This window comes from Hyla sarda, chromosome 1 (genome assembly GCF_029499605.1).
Source record: "Hyla sarda isolate aHylSar1 chromosome 1, aHylSar1.hap1, whole genome shotgun sequence".
NCBI classification, from domain to species: Eukaryota; Metazoa; Chordata; class Amphibia; order Anura; family Hylidae; genus Hyla; species Hyla sarda.
Window position 1 is genome coordinate 329,482,410 of NC_079189.1, and position 22,077 is coordinate 329,504,486.

At 41.1% G+C, this 22,077-nt stretch overlaps 2 protein-coding genes across 4 annotated transcripts in view; both read left to right on the forward strand.

Moving 5' to 3' along the window:
• TOPORS (TOP1 binding arginine/serine rich protein, E3 ubiquitin ligase) overlaps positions 1–18,789 on the forward strand; it is a 30,906-nt gene extending 12,117 nt beyond the window's left edge. Inside the window, exons 3-4 of one of the 3 annotated variants that reach the window (XM_056519513.1) lie at positions 17,033–17,078; positions 18,077–18,789. In XM_056519513.1, coding sequence (XP_056375488.1) covers positions 17,033–17,073 — 41 coding nt within the window. In that variant the 3' untranslated portion in view covers positions 17,074–17,078; positions 18,077–18,789. Of the gene's footprint in view, positions 1–1,501; positions 2,577–17,032; positions 17,148–18,076 lie in introns of those variants that run through there. The other 2 variants (XM_056519507.1, XM_056519523.1) reach the window with 2 other exon arrangements.
• Positions 17,873–22,077, forward strand: part of RIGI (RNA sensor RIG-I) — a 75,629-nt gene continuing 71,424 nt past the window's right edge. The window contains exon 1 of the mRNA XM_056519546.1: positions 17,873–18,011. The gene's annotated coding sequence lies outside the window, so the exon portion shown is untranslated. The remainder of the gene's footprint in view (positions 18,012–22,077) is intronic.

A 22,077-nucleotide genomic window follows, 5' to 3' on the forward strand; every position in this document is an offset into this window, starting at 1 on the left:
CACATTCACCTCAGAACTGTTTTAGCAACCCCCACGATTTTACTATTCCTAAGGTTTTCTGACTGTTCTTTTGATCTCAAGACAGGCTTTATGAAGTATGCACCTTGCATAGTTTGGGTTTACGCCAGCATTTCGAAAGTATGTTACCAGTATACACCAGGATACAGCAAAAAGGTGTGCCAAATCTATATCGCAGCATACTCAAAGTATACCAAATTGAGTCTATTTCCCACATATGCTTGTATTTTGTGCACAAGCAAAAAAAATAACAAAAAATAAAAATCGCAGGGCTGCTCCCAGTGTAGTTACATCTGAAGTGAGTGGTTCACTCACCTTCCAAAGTTGTGCATAGGCACAACTCAGTATGAAGCTTTAAAGTTGCACCAACCCAAAATAAAACTCCTTTTGTTCTCGTGGTACAGATTTTTATCACCACAGCCACAATACTATAAAAATGGTATGTCTGGGCGCTGCTCATTCAATGAAACCATAAAATTTACACCTCAGAGTTCCAATATGGTGAATATGCAAGGCGTTGAATGTGTCACACGTCGTCATCAGGCTGTTCATGATATGTAATACACATTGAAATGCACTGCTTTGTATTTTTAAGGTTTATTTAAAAAAAATAATCTTTTTGAAACAGGTGTAATTTTATGGTTTCGTTGCATAAACAGCACCCAGATGTACCCTTTTTTTTATGGTATTTGTGACTTTTATTTTGTGGGACACAGAAGTGCAACAGCCCATGCCTTTTGTAGTACAGTATACATACGAGAAATGTACCAAAGGTGTAGTAACTAGTAAACTCTGTGCTTTTCAGTGTGCCACATTGGATGTCAGCATACTTTCATTGCTGTTATCCAGACCAGGAACCCCACAACTGTTGGCCATGGACTGTTTCTGGTATTGTAGCTCTTCCCTTTTTTACTTGAATGAAGATGAGGTTTATAGCAGCCATCTCTTATGGATAAGAGGAACAGAACCTTTTATCACTAGATACTCGCTGATGTGATTAATGGGTTTAATTTGGATTGCCTGTAACTTGCCCGCTGCTACTAATCATTTTTATAATATAATTATAATTTCAGTTTATAATGTGGGACCTGTATGATCTTGGCATATGTTCACATGCATATGTTCCATACATCTCTGCATCTGTTTTATATATCTTAATGAGATCTGTAAAAATCTACATACATGCAGCAGAGACATTTATGGAAAAGAATTGCAGTTGCGGTGTCTTTTTAAACAAATCTGTCAGACTTTTTAGTAATGTTTTATGTACATTTTTTAGATGGAGGCAGACAAAAGTTGTTGTTTTTTAAGAACTGTAAATATATATCAGATGGCTTTATGGTGACCATACACAATAGTTAGGGTGACTAATATGTATAGGGGTGGCCTGACTCTGCTGACAGCACTGACTTTAAAAAATTTGGCATGTATGACCCTTTGTTTCTTGTGAAGATACAGCGACTTTCTCCCTCTCCTGTTTAAGGCTAAGTGTTCAGCGGAAACATCCAGTTAACTTGTGCTGCTTAAAGCAAGTATGGTCGAAGAGCCCCTGTGTGTGCGCATCAAAGCAGGACAAACTACTTTAGAACTCCCATAGACCTCAAAAGAAAAAAAAAAACAGATCCGGCTATTTCCAGGTAAATTGGTTCCCCATATTTCTCCCACTCTGTATAGACAAATCAGCCACAACATATAAACCAACTTCCTAATATTGGGTAGTTCCCCTTATGCCTTTGAAACAGTTCTGACCCATTGAGGCTTGGACTCCATGAGCCTCTGCAGATGTCCTGTGATGTTGTCATGTAAGTTTGAGGTCAGTCCTCCACTGATTATACTGGGGTATGGATGGCAAATACATTTATGTGAATAGGCCTTACTTTGGGAAGGGTTATCTATCCTTCTGCACATTATGATCTTTTCCCTCTAACCTAAACTGCTACACACTCCTAAGGCCAGGCGGCAGAATGTCCGTGCGGATTTCCGCATAAAACTTCCCCACGGATATTCTGATGCACACGGTGGAAATTCCCAAGGCTGCAGAAAGAATAGACATGTCTATTCTTTCTGTGGCGTCCGTGTGAAAATGCATTGGTGTCTATGAGCGCATTTCTGAGTGTTCCTAGCGCCGGCATGTTCTGCCGACATTCTGCGGACAGGGGGTATGTCCGCACGGAAAGTTTTCCTTGCAGACATTTGTCAGGAAAAAAAGTTTTACAACTTTTTTTAATATACTTTTCCCTTAGTTTCACAATTAGCTTGCTAGTGGGTTTTCAACCTCTAGATATAAAAGTATTTGACCCTGAAACAGGGAAGATTTGAACCATAAATTTATATTACAAAATTGCATAATTTCCCATAATGCAGCTGTTAAGCTTTAGTTACATAAGACTACAGACTCTTGGTAGGATCCCCAGTACAATTTCATATGGGTGTGCGCGCAGCAACATCATATTCATGTAAAAAAGTAAAACTGCACCAGAGCAGATGTGCCGCTACTTTTAATCTTAAAGGGGTACTCCAGTGGAAAACTTTTTATTTTTTTATTTTTATTTTTTTAATTAACTGGTGCCAGAAAGTTAAACAGATTTGTAAATGGCTAATAAAAAATCTTTACCCTTCCAGTACTTTTTAGCGGCTGTATACTACAGAGGAAATTCTTTTCTTTTTGAATTTCTTTTTGGTCTTGTCCACAGTGCTCTCTGCTGACACCTCTGTCCGTGTCAGGAACTGTCCAGAGCGGCATAGGTTTTCTATGGGGCTTTGCTCCTACTTTGGACAGTTCCTGATACAGGCATCAGGTGTCAGCAATGAGCACTGTGGACAAGACAAAAAAGAAATTGAAAAAGAAAAGAATTTCCTCTGTTGCATACAGCTGCTAAAAGGTACTGGAAGGATAAAGTCATTTACAAATCGGTTTAACCTTCTGGCACCAGTTGATTTAAAAAAATAAATAAATAAAAGTTTTCCACTGGAATACCCCTTTAAAGGGGTACAACCATGGAAAACTTTATTTATTTATTTTATTTTTTTAAATCAACTGGTGCCAGAAAGTTAAACAGATTTGTAAATGACTTCTATTTAAAAATCTTAATCCTTCCAGTACTTTTTAGGGGCTATATACTACAGAGGAAATGCTTTTCTTTTTAGATTTCTCTGATGTCATGACTACAGTGCTCTCTGCTGACCTCTGCTGTCTATTTTAGGTACTGTCCGGAGAAGCATATGTTTGCTATGAGGATTTTCTCCTGTTCTGGACAGTCCTTAAAATGAACAGCAGAGGTCAGGAGAGAGCACTGTGGTCATGACATCAGACAAATCTAAAAAGATAAGCATTTCCTCTGTAGTATATAGCCCCTAAAAAGTACTGGAAGGATTAAGATTTTTAAATAGAAGTAATTTACAAATCTGTTTAACTTTCTGGCACCAGTTGATTAAAAAAAAAAAAAAAATTTCCACGGGAGTACCCCTTTTAACTTTAACGTACTTTTAAATCTTGGAGGTAATTTTTTTTCTCCTTTTTTTGTTTTTTAATCTGCCACTTTTACAGTAATGTAAAATGTTTTGTTCTTTATGAATGTCTGTCTATTTTAATATTCTCAGGGCTCTCAAAGCAAAAAGCACCACCATGAAAATACAATGTATAGAATTACATTTTATAACCACCTATGGACATTGCTGACACTGTACAAACTTATTTTTCAGCCCCATTTTACAGTTTTTATATTGATATAATTTATTTAGAAAGTTCAGTAACTCTTTAAACACATTGCAATACTTATCTTGGACTGATGCAGAGTTACTTCCTGTAATGCAGTGTTTTCCAGCCAGTGTGCCTCCAGCTGTTGCAAAACTACAACTCCCGGCCTAAGGCTGTCCAGGCATTCCAGGAGTTGTAGTTTTGCAACAACTGGAGGCACACTGGCTGGAAAACACTGCTGTAATTTATCCTTGAGCCGTTCTGCCGGATGTTATTGAAAACAGCCAACAAGTGACATCAGCCAGATCCGTAACAGCTCACACAGTATCCTAGTGTATTTCTCCATCAGGTTATAGCTCGGAGCCTGGGGTAACAGCTAGACCTTCTTTAAAGGGGTACTCAGGCTCCAGAAAGGTAAACAGATTTGTAAATTACTTCTATTTAAAAATCTTAATGCTTCCAGTACTTAATGGCTGCTGTATACTACAGAGAAAGTTCTTTTCAGTCTGACCACAGTGCTCTCTGCTGACACCTCTGTCCATATCAGGAACTGTCCAGAGCAGGAGCAAATCCCCATAGCAAACCTCTCCTGCTCTGGACAGTTCCTGCCATGGACAGAGGTGTCAGCAGAGAGCACTGTGGTCAGACAGAAATGAAATTAAATTCCTGTGGAGCATACAGCAGCTGATAAGTACTGGAAGGATTAAGATTTTTATATAGAAGTAATTTACAAATCTTTTTAACTTTCTGGCACCAGTTTAATAAAAAAATAAATAAAAAAACTACAACTCCCGGCCTAAGGCTGTCCAGGCATTCCAGGAGTTGTAGTTTTGCAACAACTGGAGGCACACTGGCTGGAAAACACTGCTGTAATTTATCCTTGAGCCGTTCTGCCGGATGTTATTGAAAACAGCCAACAAGTGACATCAGCCAGATCCGTAACAGCTCACACAGTATCCTAGTGTATTTCTCCATCAGGTTATAGCTCGGAGCCTGGGGTAACAGCTAGACCTTCTTTAAAGGGGTACTCAGGCTCCAGAAAGGTAAACAGATTTGTAAATTACTTCTATTTAAAAATCTTAATGCTTCCAGTACTTAATGGCTGCTGTATACTACAGAGAAAGTTCTTTTCAGTCTGACCACAGTGCTCTCTGCTGACACCTCTGTCCATATCAGGAACTGTCCAGAGCAGGAGCAAATCCCCATAGCAAACCTCTCCTGCTCTGGACAGTTCCTGCCATGGACAGAGGTGTCAGCAGAGAGCACTGTGGTCAGACAGAAATGAAATTAAATTCCTGTGGAGCATACAGCAGCTGATAAGTACTGGAAGGATTAAGATTTTTATATAGAAGTAATTTACAAATCTTTTTAACTTTCTGGCACCAGTTTAATAAAAAAATAAATAAAAAAAAATTCCCCTAGAATACCCCTTTAATGGAAAGTAACAGAGCTTAGCTCTTAGTAGACGTTTACAAGGAATGTTGGGAAATGTCAACACTGAATGCAGTAGCCTTGTGACTCCATCAATCATTACAAGATGGGTAATGAAATGTATATTGTAAGGTACTGAACATTGTAAAAAGGATGTCTACCTATATAAATGCTCAATGGTAAGCATACACTTTAGGGACAGAATATCCATGTTGGTGCTTACTTTTTTGGAAGCTGCTTGTTCATGCAATCCTCAGCCAGTTGGCTTTTGTTTTCATGGTAGTCCTTTTTTAAGATGACAAAGCTGTTTGACTTTCAGTGTTCTTGGAGATGTAAATATGTATACTCCTTACTTTGTATATAAATAATGTTAAATATGTTTTTTTTTTCTTTTTTTTGTGTGTACTTTTCTGTAACTTTTCTACTGTAATGACATTACCTGCATTGTGTATCATCCTAAATGGAAACCACCTGGTTTTTCTTTAGTAAAAACAAGGCCTAAAGATGATCTCCAGTGTGTCTCTTCTTTCTGCGGCCTCCAGAATGGGGATTTTCCACCAGGTGTACACTGCAGCATTATCCCATTGAAATCAATGGGACTGCAGCGGGAATGCCTGCACCGAAATTTCATTGTGTGAACATAGCCTAAGGATACAACATTCACAGAGCACAGTAGAATAACAATGCTACCCAATTTGGATAGGAGTGGGAGGTCTTACTTAGTGATTGACAGCTCTCTATATGCACACTTATACTCAATTCTCATTTGTTAAAGGGGTACTCCGGTGGAAAACAATTTTTTCAAATCAACTGGTGCCAGAAAGTTAAACAGATTTGTAAATTATTTCTATTTAAAAAGCTTAATCCTTACAGTACTTATCATCTGCTGTATACTACAAAGGAAATTCTTTTCTTTTTGAATTTCTTTTCTGTCTGACCACAGTGCTCTCTGGTGACACCTCTGTCCATGTCGACAGCTGTGAAAGAATATTTCTTGCCTGGTCCTTAATTTTTTTTTCTCTTTCCAGTAAGATTGAGGGAGATTTATCACAGAGTTGTTTTGTATGTCATTTTTCAAGTCACTTTTGTTGCGGACATGCGCAAAATTCATCATATAGTTTTACAATATGTGATAACTAATACACAAGCCTAACAAAATGACTTCACAACAACACTTCACACTTTGTAAAGCAGGTTTCTAAAGCAGCACTGAGGGTCATCTATGTTTGTGGATATTTTTCAACCATTGCGTTATAATTTTGCTTATTTAAAAAAAAAATTGCAAATAACTTGCATGCTCAAAAAAAAAAAAAAAAAAAAAGCAAATTTTGACAAATAAGCAAAAAATATATACCGTGTATACTCGAGTATAAGCCGACCCGAATATAAGCAGAGGCCCCTAATTTTACCCCCAAAACCCAGGAAAAGTTATTGACTCGACTATAAGCCTAGGGTGGGAAATACATCATCCCCCCCATGTAATCATCCAGACCCCGGTCATCATCCCCCCCCCCCCCTCATTATCACCCCCTGTCAATCCCTTCATCAGTGGTGTTCAACCTGCGGACCTCCAGATGTTTCAAGACTACAACTCCCAGCATGCCCGGACAGCCATTGGCTGTCAAGGCATGCTAGGAGTTGTAGTCTTGAAACCTCTGGAGGTCCGCAGGTTGAAGACCACTGCGGCCTTGGTCATCATCCCCCTTTTGTTTTGTACTCGCCTCTCCTCAGCGGGATGTTAGGGTGAGCTGGTCCGGGCCATCTACGCTGCAGGGACCATCCAGTGGGGATGGTTAGTCGTTGTGGGCTGTCCATTTTCACCGGGGAGGGCCTCTTCTCCGCATTTCGGCCCCAGAGTAGTGACGTTGCCTTGACGACGACGCACAGGGACGTTGCGCATGAACTTCCTTGTGCGTCGTCGTCAAGGCAACGTCGTTACTCCGGGGCCGACGCGCGGAGAAGAGCCTCCCCACTGTGAAAATGGACAGCCCGCAACGACGAACCATCATCCCACCGGACGGTCCCTGCAGCATAGATGGCCTGGACCAGCTCACCCTAACGTCCCGCCGAGGGGAGGGGAGTACAAAACAAAAGGGGGGGTCTGGATGATGACGAAGGCCGCAGTGGTCTTCAACCTGCGGACCTCCAGAGGTTTCAAAACTACAACACCCAGCATGCCCAGGCTTGCTGAGAGTTGTAGTTTTGCAACATCTGGAGGTCCGCAGGTTGAAGGCCACTGATGAAGGGATTGACAGGCGGAGTTCACTCGAGTATAAGCCGAGGGGGGGCGTTTTCAGCACAAAAAATTGTGCTGAAAGACTCTGCTTATACTCGAGTATATACGGTAGATAAATCTCCCCCATTGTCTTTGTGCTGTTTCTGGTGCAGCAGTTCACCCCATGCAATGCTGCATTGGAATGCATAAGTTAATAAATAAATAAAAAAAACACACAACTCAGTAGTACATACTTTTTCCCAATAAAATAATAGTAAACTGTTCGGCAAATGGATTTATTTTTTTAACTGGTCACGTTGTTTCAGGAGATTTTATAGGATAAACAATCTTGTGTGTGCACTATTTCTGGTTATTATATTATTAGTATGTGGCATTTTCATCAGATTTCTACTTGTTGGCTTCTTCTGTAATTTTCAGTTGTTCCAGGGCTGGTAGGCAGACCCTAATGTCACTTTGCAGACTTGCATCTCTATGCGCAGCAGCATGGAAAGCAGTAATGAGCAGTCTAAACAGCCCTGGGATGAGATCTCTTAAACAGTTGTCACTTTGTTGTATCTCTGCTTTGTCTGCAGCTTCTGTGTACCCACAGAACCCCCCCCCCCCCCCCCAATACGGCAGGGATACAGGAGCTCCCGGTTTTAGCTTCCCCCCCCCAGCCGTATGCGGTCCCGTATGGCTGAAAATGTGATGTGAACCCAGCCTCACGCGGAGTTGCAGGATCATCTTGTACACATAAGACGGACATGAGCTGATCTTCAAAGTGAATGTAGCAGAGGTGGGGAGGGGATAGAAACAAAAAGAGAAGGAAATATTTTAGGTCTATGGGGGAGATTCATCAAAACCTGCCCAGAGGAAAAGTTGCTGAGTCGCCCATAGCAACCAATCGGAGTGCTTTTCCGTTTTTGCACTTTTGTTTTTTCCTCCTTTCCTTTTAAAAAAATCATAATTCTTTAAATTTTGCACCTAAAAATCCATATGAGGGCTTATTTTTTGCGCCACCAATTCTACTTTGTAATGACGACATCAGTCGTTTTACCCAAAAACGTACAGCAAAACAGAAAAGAAAATCATTCTGCAACAAAATTGAAGAAACCCCCCCCCCCCCCCCCCCCCCGCCATTTTGGGGGCTTCCGTTTCTATGGAGTTCATTTTTCGGTAAAAATGACACCTTATCTTCTGTAGGTCCATATGATTAAAATGATACTCGACATATAGGTTTGATTTTGTCGTACTTATGAAAAAAATCATAACTACATGCAGGAAAGCTTATACGTTTAAAATTGTCATCTTCTGACCCCTATAACTTAAATTTTTTCGCGTACAGGGCGGTATGAGGGCTCATTTTTTGCACCGTTATCTGAGGTTTTTAGCGGTACCATGTTTGTATTGATAAGACTTATTGATAGCTTGTTATTAATTTTTTCATGATATAAAAAGGCAAAAATACGCTATTTTGGACATTGGAATTTTTTGGAACGTATGCCATTGACCGTGTGGTTTAATTAACAAATTTTTATAATTCGGACATTTTCGCACGCCGCGATACCACATGTTTATTTTTATTTTATTTTTTAAATGGGAAAAGGGGTGATTCAAACTTTAATTAGGGAAGGGGTTAAATGATCTTTTTTTTTCACCTTTTTTTTTTTTGCAATGTTATAGCTCCCATAGGGGGCTATAACACTGCACACACTAATCTTTTACATTGATCAATGGTTTCTCATAGGAAACCATTGATCGATGATTCTGCCGCTTGACTGCTCATGCCTGGATATCAGGCACTGAGCAGTCATTCGGCAAGTGGACACCAGGAGACAGGTAAGGGGACCCTCCTCGTATCCTTCAGCTGTTCGGGATGCCATGATTTTACAGTAGCGGTCCCGAACAGCCCCCTGAGCTAACCAGCATTTAGTTTAGTTTCACTTTAGACATGGAACTTTGCTCCGTGCCTGATGACTGGCGATGCAGGGGCCAGAGAGTTGTGACTCAACGCCCCGCCCCCTCAATGCAAGACTATGGTAGGGGGCATGGCCGTCTAGGGGCGGAGTACCCCTGTAATGTGAAAACATTGAAGAAATTAATTATGCAGATATCTATTTCCGTGGGATACCAATATGGATTTAGGATTGGAGTATTTGTGTGCACAGTGCCTGTAGCCTATAGCCTCTCCACATACATTCATGTAGAAAAGGTGATAATGGCCTACTCTATGCGTGTGTGATCTTTAGAAGTTTGTTTGAACGGTGTGTGACAACATTTTAAGAAGCTAGGTGGCAGATTTTGTTCCCGGGACCACTGCATCGAAATTGCAGGGTCCCAATTACCTGAGAAGATGGCCAGAGGGCCCTTACCTGCCTCCTCGTTGTCAGATCGGTGCTCCAATGCTGCAGGAAGCCATGGCAGGCTGGAGCAAAGAAGCACAGATAACACTGATCAGTGCTGTACTATAGCACAGCATTGATCAGTGTATGCAATCTTAAAGTTGCGTGTAATAGTCCCCTTTGAAGACTGAAAAATTGAATAAATGTGATTTAACCCCTTTCCCTAATAAGTTTAAATAACCTCTTTCCAAACTATTTAAATATGACATTAAGTAAACTGCATGGTCAATGGCTTAAATGTAAAAAAAAAAAAAAAAAAAAAATTAAAAAAAAAAGCCACAGTCCAGAAAGGTGTATTTTTGGTAACTTCATTTACAAGAAAAAAGTTTAATAAAAAGGGATCTTAACCAGTTCAGGACACAGGGCTTACAGGTACGCCCCCGAACACGAGTCCTTAAGGACTTAGGACATACATGTACGTCCTGAGTCCCGTTACCGGGGTTTAAAGCATTCTCACGAGCGAAGGACGCTTTAAACCCTGTGGGTCCGACTGCTATCAGCAGCCAGGACTCAGGGTTAATGCAGGGCATCACTGATCGTGCCAATGCCTGGCATTAACCCTTTAGACGCCGCAATCAAAGTTGATTGCGGCATCTAAAATGAAACTGTAAGTATCCCAGAAGCTCAGCGGAGCTAATTGGGACTATTGCGACAAAATCGCAATGTCCTGATCAGCTGTTCGATCGGTGCTATATTGCTCCATGCCTGTCAAGCAGACTGGAGCAGCAGAGCACCAATCACACTGATCAATGCTCTGCAATGGCATAGCATTGATCAGTGTATGCAATCAAAAGGTTGCATGGTATAGCCCCCTATGGGGGCTAAAAAAAATAAAATAAAAAAGTTAATGTGAATAGGCCTCTCCTTTTAATAAAAGTTTTAATCATCCCCCACTTTTTTAAATAAAATAATGTAATAAAAAATTGTGGTACCGCTGCGTGCATAACTGTCTGAACTATTAAAATATAAGGTTAGCTAAACCACACGGTTGATGGCGTAGACGTAAAAAAAATACCAAAGTCCATAATTGTGCAATTTTGGTCACTTTATATACCATAAAAATATAAATAAAAAGCGATCAAAAAGTCCAATTCAAGCAAAAATGATACCAATAAAAACTACAGACCACGGTGCAAAAAATGAGCCATCATATAGCCCCGTATGCAGAAAAATAAAAAAGGTTATAGGGGTCAGAAGATGACAATTTTACACACACTCATTTTGGTGCATGTAGTTAGGATTTATTTAAGAAATGAAATAAAATTAAATCTACATAAATTGGGTATTCTTGTAACCGTATGGAGCTACAGAATAAAGATAAGGAGTCATTTTTACCGAAAAGTGCACTGTGTAGAAACGGAAGCCCTAAAAATGAGCTAAATGGTATTTTTTTATTTCAGCCCACAAATAAGTTTTTATAAGTACAAATTAAAAAGTTCTAGGGGTCAGAAAATGACAATTTTAAGCAAACTAGTTTTCGTTCGAAAAAAAAAAATTTAATTAGTAAAATAAAACAAAACCTATACAAATTGAGTATCATTGTAATCGTTGGGACCTACAGAATAAACATAACATGTTATTTTTTAACTGTGAACTGCGTAGAAACAGAAACCCCCAAAAGTTAAAAAAATTGATTTTAATTTTTTTTGCCTCACAAATATATATATTTTTTTTAATTTAAGAGGTGATGGCATCTCACTACTATTACTACTTTATTACTTTTCAATAGGTGAGAATCTGAGTGTCAGGTCTCCCACCAATTCCAGGAATGAATGCCAACGTTCCTTTTTTTTTTTTTTAAACTTCTATTAACGTAAACAAAACTTAGAATAACTTGTGCTAACGTAGCTAGAGAAACAAGGAAATCAGAAAAAGAACATTTGGAAATGTTCAGAGCAAACACTCGTATATCTAGAGGAATTTAATCTTTAGCAGTGATCTCAAAACTGCATCCCTCCAATGCCATTATGTTATATGAAAAGTTGGCGGCAATCCGTGAAGACTTGGTAGATAGATTTAACTTGGTATGGGAGCCTTGGCTTACTTCCCCACATTGCCCTAATATGACGCATAGTTTCTCCTTGTACTGATATTTGGGACGGTGGGAGGTGGGGGGGATGGGTTGGACAGTGGGTTGGGGGAGGGGAGTTGGGGTGGTTTTTTATGCTGTGTATAGATAATTTGGTATTCCTGTCTTACGTTGTATGGCTATTTCTGCTTCATGTATTTTATCTGCATGGATCTCTCTTGTTGATACTTACACTTTTTTTTTTTTTTTGTGACCTACTTGTTACTGTTGTTCTGAGGTTTTCGAACCTTCTGTTTATATTTTTATGTGCTGATTTTGGCTGTTTCTTTGAGCAATCAATAAAGCTTCATTGTTTGATGGTCAAAACTGCATCCCTCCAGATGTTGCAAAACTACAATCCCAGCATGCCAAACAGCCAATAGCTGGTCCATAGAGACCTAGAAAGCTGACGGTTATACTAGGACTGCATGTTTGGCTTTCTCTTAATGGGAACTGTATTTGAACTTAAAGGATAACTCCAGGAAGTAAAAACTTATCCCTATAGATCCCAAACGGCGCCCTGGCTTCCTGCATGTAACGAATATTTTCGACCACAGTGCAAAGCAGTGGCTGACACGCCCCCCCCCCCCCCCCCCCCCCCCACACTCCATGCAGTTCTATGGTGGAGACTGCCAAAAGCAGCACTCCGGCTCTCCCATAGAGCTGCATGGAGGGGGCATGTCGGCCGCTGCTTCGTGCGGTGGTCGACACGCCTCATTAATGCTGAGAACCGGGACACTGTCTGGGAGATCGCGGGGGGCCACAGCGGTTGCACCCCCTTGATCTAACACTTATCACCTATCCTAAGGATAGGTGATAAGTTTTTACTTCCCGGAGTTATCTTTTAACCCCTTAAGGGTGCGTTCACACGCTCTCTGTTTTTGCGGGTTTTCCGCAGCGTATTAGAAAGGGGCGGGCTCTTCTGGGCTGTCCATAACAGATTGTCTGCGGCGGAATTTACGCTGCCGAATATCCGCCGCAAGCCCCATTGAAGTCAGTAGGGACTGCGGCGGATTTTCCGCAGCGTAAATTCCGCCGCAGACAATCTGCTATGGACAGCCGAGAAGAGCCTGCCCCTTTCAAATACGCTGCGGAAAACCCGCAAAAACAAAGAGCGTGTGAACGCACCCTAAGGACGCAGCCCTTTTTCACCTTAAGGACTGAGCCCTCTTTTGCAATTCTGACCACCGTCGCTTTACGCATGAATAACTCTAAAACGCTTTTAACGAATATTCTGATTCTGAGATAGTTTTTTCATGACATATTCTACTTTATTTTGGTGGTAAAATTTTGTCGTTACTTGCATCCCTTTTTTGGTGAAAAATCCCCAAATTTCATGAAAATTTTGCATTTTTCTAACTTTGAAGCTCTCTGCTTGTAAGGAAAATGGATATTCCAAATACATTTAATTTTTATTCACAAATCCAATATGTCTACTTTATGTTGGCATCATAAAATGGACATATTTTTACTTTAAAAAAAATTAGAGGGCTTCAAAGTAGAGCAGCAATTTTCAAAAATTTCATGAAAATTGCAAAATCTGAAGGGACAGATGTTACAGAACTACAACTCTCAGCATGCCTGGGCAGTCTAGGCATGCTGAGAGTTGTAGTTTGGCAACATGGCGAGGGCTACTGTAACAGTGGTCTCCAAACTGTGACCCTCCAGATGTTGCAAAACTACAACTCCCAGCATGCCCAGACAGCCTTTTGCTGTCTGGGCATGCTGGGAGTTGCAGTTTGGCACCCACTAGGAAGGACAGCAGTAAATGTCGCTTACTGCCCCCTTCCTTTAACCCCCCCTCCCCCACCGTCGCTTCCCTACCTGCGCCGTGATCTCCGCTGTCTCCAGCGACGGACGATCGGCGGTCCCCACGCATCTTCTTTGCAGGTACCGGCCTCCATCTTCTCCCCCAGTTCTGCCCGACATCCAGGGGTGGGCAGAACGGGGGGTTGCCAACCCACTATCCTGCGCTGCCATTGGTCAGAATCAGTTCTGACCAATGGCAGGGGATAGGAGGAGATCGCAGCACTGCGACCTCGCTCCTATCCCTCAGGATGATCGGGGCTGTCACTGACAGCTCCGATCATGCCTATTTTCCGGGTGATCGGGTCACCAGAGACCCGATCAGCCCGGAATAGCAGAAAATCGCATGTCTGAATTGACATGCGATTTTCTGCGTTCGCCGACATGGGGGGGGGGGGGTACTCAGGACCCCCCTTGGCGATGTGCCGGGATGCCTGCTGAATGATTCCAGCAGGCATCCCGGTCCGGTCCCCAACCGGCTAGCGGCGGGGACCGGAATTCCCACGGGCGTGTGCATACGCCTTACGTCCTTAAGGACTTGGGATGCAGGGCGTATGCATACGCCCCACGTCCTTAAGAAGTTAAAACACTAGCGGATAAGTATCAGATTGTGAAGGTTCCATCCACTGGACTACCTGTGATCTTGAGAATGGGGACCTATGTTTTGCCTTGGAATGGAGTGGTAAGATTGAGAATTCATTGTCTATGGACCAGCTGGTGATAGGTGAGTGCAGTGCTCATCTACAGGGTGGGCCATTTATATGGATACACCTTAATAAAATGGGAATGGTTGGTGATATTAACTTCCTGTTTGTGGCACATTAGTATATGTGAGGGGGGAAACTTTTCAAGATGGGTGGTGACCATGGCGGCCATTGAAGTCAGCCATTTTGAATCCAACTCTTTTTTTTCAATAGGAAGAGGGTCATGTGACACATCACACTTATTGGGAATTTCACAAGAAAAACTATGTGCTTGGTTTTAACCTAACTTTATTCTTTCATGAGTTATTTACAAGTTTCTGACCACTTATAAAATGTGTTCAATGTGCTGCCCATTGTGTTGGATTGTCTTCTCCCACTCTTCACACACTGATAGCAACACCACAGGAGAAATGCTAGCCCAGGCTTCCAGTATCCGTAGTTTCAGGTGCTGCACATCTTGTATCTTCACAGCATAGATAATTGCCTTCAGATGACCCCAAAGATAAAAGTCTAAGGGGGTCAGATTGGTAGACCTTGGGGGGGCCATTCAACTGGGGATGAGTTTTCCTCTTTATGCACTGTAGCTAGCACGTTCCCTGAGTTTTTTCAGCAAGATGGTGCACCACCACATTATGGGTGTCAGGTCCGAGCATAGTTGAATGGCTCCCAAGGTCTCCCGATCTGACCCCCTTAGACTTTTATCTTTGGGGTCATCTGAAGGCAATTGTCTAAGCTGTGAAGATACGAGATGTACAGCACCTGAAACAACGGATACTGGAAGCCTGTGCTAGCATTTCTCCTGCGGTGTATATAGTAGTATATAGCAGTGTATACAGATACTGGAAGTCTGTGCTAGCAATTCTCCTGCGGTGTATATAGTAGTATATAGCAGTGTATTCAGATACTGGAAGCCTGTGCTAGCATTTCTCCTGCAGTGTTGCTATCAGTGTGTGAAGAGTGGGAGAAGAGGGTTGCATTGACAATCCAACACAATGGGCAGCACATTGAACACATTTTATAAGTGGTCAGAAACTTGTAAATAATTCATGAAAGAATAAAGTTACTTTAAAACCAAGCACATCATTGTTTTTCTTGTAAAATTCCCAATAAGTGGGATGTCACATGACCCTCTTCCTATTGAAAAAACAAAAGTTGTATTCAAAATGGCCGACTTCAAAATGGCCGCCATGGTCACCACCCATCTTGAAAAGTTTCCCCCTCACATATACTAATGTGCCACAAACAGGAAGTTAATATCAACAACCATTCCCATTTTATTAAGGTGTATCCATATAAATGGCCCACCCTGTATTTTTGGCAGATCAATAGGCAACAAATAGATCGGTGGCACACATATACGTGGATCGCTGCTTCCTTCCAAGGTGAGACTTGGGTCCCAACTCTCGAGCTGTGCAGCATTTTTTCTTATGCAGAATATGCAGTTATGACACAGTACTGCAATGCAACTGCAATGTGTGATCAGAGCCTTAAAGGGGTACTCCACTGGCCAGCATTAGGAACATTTATTTCCGAACGGTGTGTGCGCACTGCGGGGGTCGGCCACGCTCCCTCGTGACATCACGCTACTGCCTCCGCCTTAAAGCAGAAATGTCTGATACTGTGGCTTAGTCTCATTTACTTATAGTGGTAAATTTTCGTTAACACTTGCATCGTTAATTTGTAAAAAAAAAAAAAACTCCAAAATTTCATAAAAAATTAGAAAATTTAGCATTTTTCTAACTTACAAACTCTCTGCTTGTACGGAAAATGGACACGCCAAATAAATTATATATTGATTCACATATACAATATGTCTCCTCTATGTTGGCATCATAAAGTTGACATGTTTTTATTTTTTTAAGACATCAGAGGGTGTCAAAGTTTAGCAGTAATTTTCCACAATTTAAAAAATTTAAAAATCAGAATTTTTCAGGGACCAGTTCAGTTTGAAGTGGATTTGAGGGGCCTTCATGTTAGAAATCCCACATAAAGGACCCTATTATAAAAACTGCACCCCTCAAAGTTTTCAAAATGACATTCATAAAAGTTTGTTAACCCTTTAGGTGTTTCACAGGAATAGCACCAAAGTGGAGGCAAAAAGTCATAATCAACATTTTTTACACTAACATGTTGTTGTAGCCCCAAATTTTTTATTTTTACATGGGGTATAAAGAGAAAAATTCCACCAAAATGTACTCAAAAAAATGTTGTTCACAAGTTCTCCCAAGTATGGAAATACTCCATATTGGAACAAAATGCCTTGCGGGGAAAAGGCAGCGCTCCGAAAGGGAAGGAGCCATTTGTTTTTTAGAGAGCGAATTTGGCTAAAATAGTTTTTAGGGGCCATGTTTCTTTTGCAAAGCCTCGGATACGTTGGGAAAAATACTCAGCATATCCGAGATCAAATCTCTAAATCTACTATCAGGAGAAAAAATACACTTTTGCTAATTCCTTACCATTTCATTACGACAGGACACACTATTGCACAATTACGGTTTCAGGTTCTTGAACATATTCCAAAACCACGCAGGGGTGGCAACAGAGTGAGTACTCTCAAGAAAAGAGAGGCCTACTGGATACACACCCTACAAATGCTGGAACCTCGGGGCCTCAATAGAGAATACGAGATCACACATATGACAGTCTTCTATTATGTACTTCTTATCTAACATTGTCGTTATTTTTTCCTAGGCCACGTGAGTTGCTGTGGAGGCCATCACCGCTCCTTTTGAAGACCGTATCCTTTTGTATTTCACTAAGTAACTATATATTTTTTCTATTCCTTTATACTTCCATCTTCATCAACATCATCTTTTCTGTCTTTAATTGTGTACTTTATTCGCTTATTGTCTGCTCTCTATCTCCACACTACTATCTTGTTCTTTACTACTCATACACGCCCCCCTTCCTTTGGGTCATGTTACCTTCTTCTCCCTTTTTTTCTATACACTTTTATTTCTATTTCAATTTTATGTTTCCTACATTTAGTTCCATCCTATTCCCGCTGTGATTTTTTTTTTCTATTATTCTTGCTTCTTTCTATTATTCTTACCTCTCTTTGCCAGTATCCCTGGCTTATCTCTCTTTTCCACATATCTTGTGCATACTTGCTTTCCTTCATTGCTTGTATACCTGATTTATTTCTATACATATTCATGCTTGTGCCAGTATCCCTGACTTATCTGTTTCCCACATATACGCATTTTTTGTGCATATTCACTGTCCCTCTATTTTGCCATTCTATCAGATTTATTTATATATCATATTTGTCCTCTGATTTCATTGCGATCACCTCATACATAATCCATTTTTACATTTCCCCTCTTTTTTTCTTCCTCTCATTTTCTGTATATTCTCTCTCATTTCATCCACAACACTTTGATTTACTATCATACTTCGCTCTGCCATACTTTATACCTCCTTCTACCCACGTGATGTCCCGGCGATCGCACATGGGCATTATGCGCATCTTTCTTTCGGCCCTTTCCGAATGCAGAGCGCAGGCATACCGGAAGCGGGCCCCCCCCCCGTCACATCCAGCCGGGGCGCTCTTAAAAGACAAACCTCTGTATCTCCCGCTATGCACCACGTGATCTTTTGATCGCATCACCATATCTCCATTCTTCCTGGCTATAGGCCATTCTGCACCAGCCTCCGCAGCAATCTATGGGTGAGTACTGTTGTTAATTATTGTCATGATCTTGTATTCCTCATATCTTCCTTATACTAAAACAGTGTTACAGTTTTTTTCTATGGTGATCTAACATGTCCTGCTTTACCATGGCTGGTTCTCCCTGGGAAGTCAAGTGCCCTGCATTGACTCTTTATGGTTTTTTTCTCGTTATTTCCTCATTATTTTGTCTCTCAATACATGGGACCACTGGCAGTCTGTATTAATATGTGTATAACCTTTTTGTGCCAATTTCTTTTCAATTTGTCCCATTGATGATTTTGACCCATTTTGATATTGTGGTCCCACACAATGATTTTACTGCTCACATATGACCTCATAGTGGCCACCTGTACTTACAAATACATAGACTACATTACTATACACTGTTACTCAATACACCTATCTATGTACATATTGTACAAATGCTATGGCACGACTCATATGCCGCCATTAGGGATATACTCTAGACAGGATCTTAACGTTCCATTCATATTGACCATAATATCTTAACGTTCCATTCATATTGACCATTATATCTAATGATGCCTTGCTTACATTGGTTTCTTGATCCTGGTCTTACATTGGCATGTATGCACTTATTTTTGTTTTATTATTTTCATTTTTTAAGTTAGTCTTGTTCTCATGACTCTGTATATTGATTGATTACAGATATCTGATGAAGATCCATTTTCAGATCGAAATGTCATTTATAAAATCTGTTAGATTGCTAAAATTGCGGAATAAAACTACAAATTCTGAATTGCATATGAGTGCCGAATTTTATTTCCACATCTTTTACAAAGCCAGAACAGCAGTGCCAGAACAGCAGACACTCCCCCATATGTCACTCCATTTTGGAAACTCCATCCCTCAAGGAATGTAATAAGGGGTACAGTGAGCATTTACACCCCACAGGGGCTTGATAAATTTTCTCTACAGTGGGTCGAGAAAATGAAAAATTAAAGGGGTTATCCAGGAAAAAACATTTTTTTTTATATATCAACTGGCTCCAGAAAGTTAAACAGATTTTTAAATTACTTCTATTAAAAAATCTTAATCCTTTCAGTACTTATGAGCTTCTGAAGTTAAGGTTGTTCTTTTCTGTCTAAGTGCTCTCTGATGACACGTGTCTCGGGAACCGCCCAGTTTAGAAGAGGTTTGCTATGGGGATTTGCTTCTAAACTGGGCGGTTCCTGAGACACGTGTCATCAGAGAGTCTTAGACAGAAAAGAACAACCTTCACTTCAGAAGCTCATAAGTACTGAAAGGATTAAGATTTTTTAATAGAAGTAATTTACAAATCTGTTTAACTTTCTGGAGCCAGTTGAGATAGATAGATATATATATATATAGATAACCCCTTTACATTTTTTACACCAAAATGCTGGTGTAACCCCAAAATTTTTATTTTCGCAAGGAATAAACAGAGAAAAAGTCCCCCAAAATTTGTAATCCAATTTCTCCCAAGTATGGAAATACCCCATATGTGGACAAAATATGCTCTGCAGGCGCACTGTTGGGCTGTTGGAGAGAGGATTTGGCTAAAAATAGTATTTGGAGGCCATGCTGCATTTATAAAGCCCCCATGGTGCCAGAACAGTGGAAACTAGGGGTGTAAGAAAAAATCAATTCACTCGATTATCGCAATTTTTTTTATTTGGCGATACGGTATCGATTCAAAATATTGTTGAATCAATCCTTTTAGGTATGTGGAATTCGTATCTCCCGACACCCGGGACATGCAGTTCCAGGCGCAGGGCAGGTGAATTTTTCCGGCTCGTGCAAGCAGTATGGAGCGGGCTGCCGACTCGTGCCAACTCCGTACTCTGCGGCCCCCGCTAATAGCCAGCATGCGGCACTCAGCAGTCTGTATGGAGTGGGCTCAAGACTCCTGCCTGCTCCATACTCTGCAGCCCCCAGCTGATTTCAGTAGCCGGGGGCCACCGCTAATAGCCAGCATGCGGCGATCGCCGCGGCTGGCTATTAACCCTTTAGATCGCCGCTGTCAAAGCTGACAGCGGCGTCTAAAGGGATCTGTGAATGCTCCCTGGTGGGCTAGAGGGGTGGATCGCACCCCCCCCCCCCCATCGCGCGCGGGGGGTGGTGATGGGGGTGATCCACTATAGAAGTAGCCGGAGGGCTTACCTCTGCTTCCTGCTGTCCCGTGGCTCTGTCATTGATAGAGCCTGCCTTGACTATGCTCTATCAATGGATCGCAGATCAATGGAGTTCAATAGAACTCTATTCATCTGTCTGAGGAATCTAATGATTCCTCCTAAAAGTCTAATAAAGTGTATAAAAAAAAAAATGTTTTAATTAAAGTGTAAAAGACATTGTTTTTGAGACAGAATCGGGATATATTGCGATATATCGTCTCATATACAGAATGGGGATATATCGTATCGTCATGTGTATCACAATACATATTGTATCGCCAAATTCTTGCCGATTCACACCCCTAGTGGAAACCCCCCCCCCCCCCTCATGTGACCCCATCTTTGAAACTTCACCCCTCAAGGAATGAAACAATGGGTGCAGTAAGTATTTACACCCCCAAAGGCGTTTGACAGATTTTGGAATAATGGGCTGTGAATATGAAAAATAAAATTTTTCATTTTTACGGACCACTGTTCCAACAATCTGACAGGCACCTGTGGGGTGTGGATGCTCACTGCACCACTTGTTACATTCCTTGAGGGGTGTAATTTCCAAAATAGGGTCACGTGGGTATTTTTATTATTAATTTTTTTAGCATAAAAAGCGTTTACAAAAAAAAAAAAAAACCTCTGCATCCATCAGCCATTCCAAATAACCAATTTAGGCCTCAAATGTACATGGTGCTCTCACTCCTGAGCCATGTTGTGCCCATTATGTCCACATATTGGGTATTTCGGTACTTGGGAGAAATTGTGTTACAAATTTTGGGGGTCTTTTTCTACTTTTAACTCTTGTGAAAATGTAAATTATGGGGAAACAGCAGCAGGTTAGTGTAAACAATAAAATTTTCCTTTTCATAAGGAAAAAAAGCCCCCCCCCCCAATTTCTCCTGAGTACAGAAATGTCCCATATGTGGCCCAAAACTGTTGCTTTAACCTCTTAAGGACATAGGGTGTACCTGTACTCCCTAGCCCGATCACGGTATTTAAAATGGGGTCACGACGGGACCCCCCCCGTCCCCGTCATACCGGGTCGGTCCCGGCGGCTAATGATAGCCGGGATCCTGGGCTAATAACATAAGCACCGATCGTTGTGCCGCGCGCTATTAACCCTTTAGACGCGGCGATAAAAGTTGATCGCCACGTCTAAAATGAAAGTGAAAGCTTCCTGGCAGCTCAGTCAGGCTGATCAGCACTATCGCGATAAAATCGCAATGTCCCAATCAGCTAGCATGTGAGCAGAGGTCCACTTACCTTGCTCCGTCGCATCCGATCGGCGTTTGATTGCTCAGACCCTGAGATACAGGCTTGAGCAATTGACCACCTATAACACTGATCCATGCAAAGCTATGGCTTTGCAGGGATCAGTGTAAAGATCAGTGTGTGCAGTGTTCTAGCCCCCTATGGGAGCTATAGCACTGCAAACAAAAAAAAAAGTGGAAAAAAAAATCAATAAAGGTCATTTAACCCCTTCCCTAATAAAATAATAACTGAACTGAAATCTACCAATGAGGCCACAGAGAAACACATTAAGCTAAAATGTATAATTTTTATTATTAAAGATAATAAGAAAAACAATGCCTCACAATACAGTGCTCAGAAAGGTGTCAAATCAGATATAGCACTAAATAATGAACACAAAACCAAGGGAGGGGGTTTGGGGTACAGGTGAAAAACCTGACCTGACCAACCCTACCTAGTCTAACCCCTTGCCCTCACTACAATAAGTGTGGACAGGGAATAGGGATAATAAAAGTCACATATACATTAAGAATAAACAATGCAATGACTTAATATGTATATATTCTTACTCTTAATGACCTACGCGTTTCACCCTTACTCATAGTTAGGGGTTCATCAGGGCTCAGGGGAGCAGTCAACATATCACAATAGATAGTAATCAATAA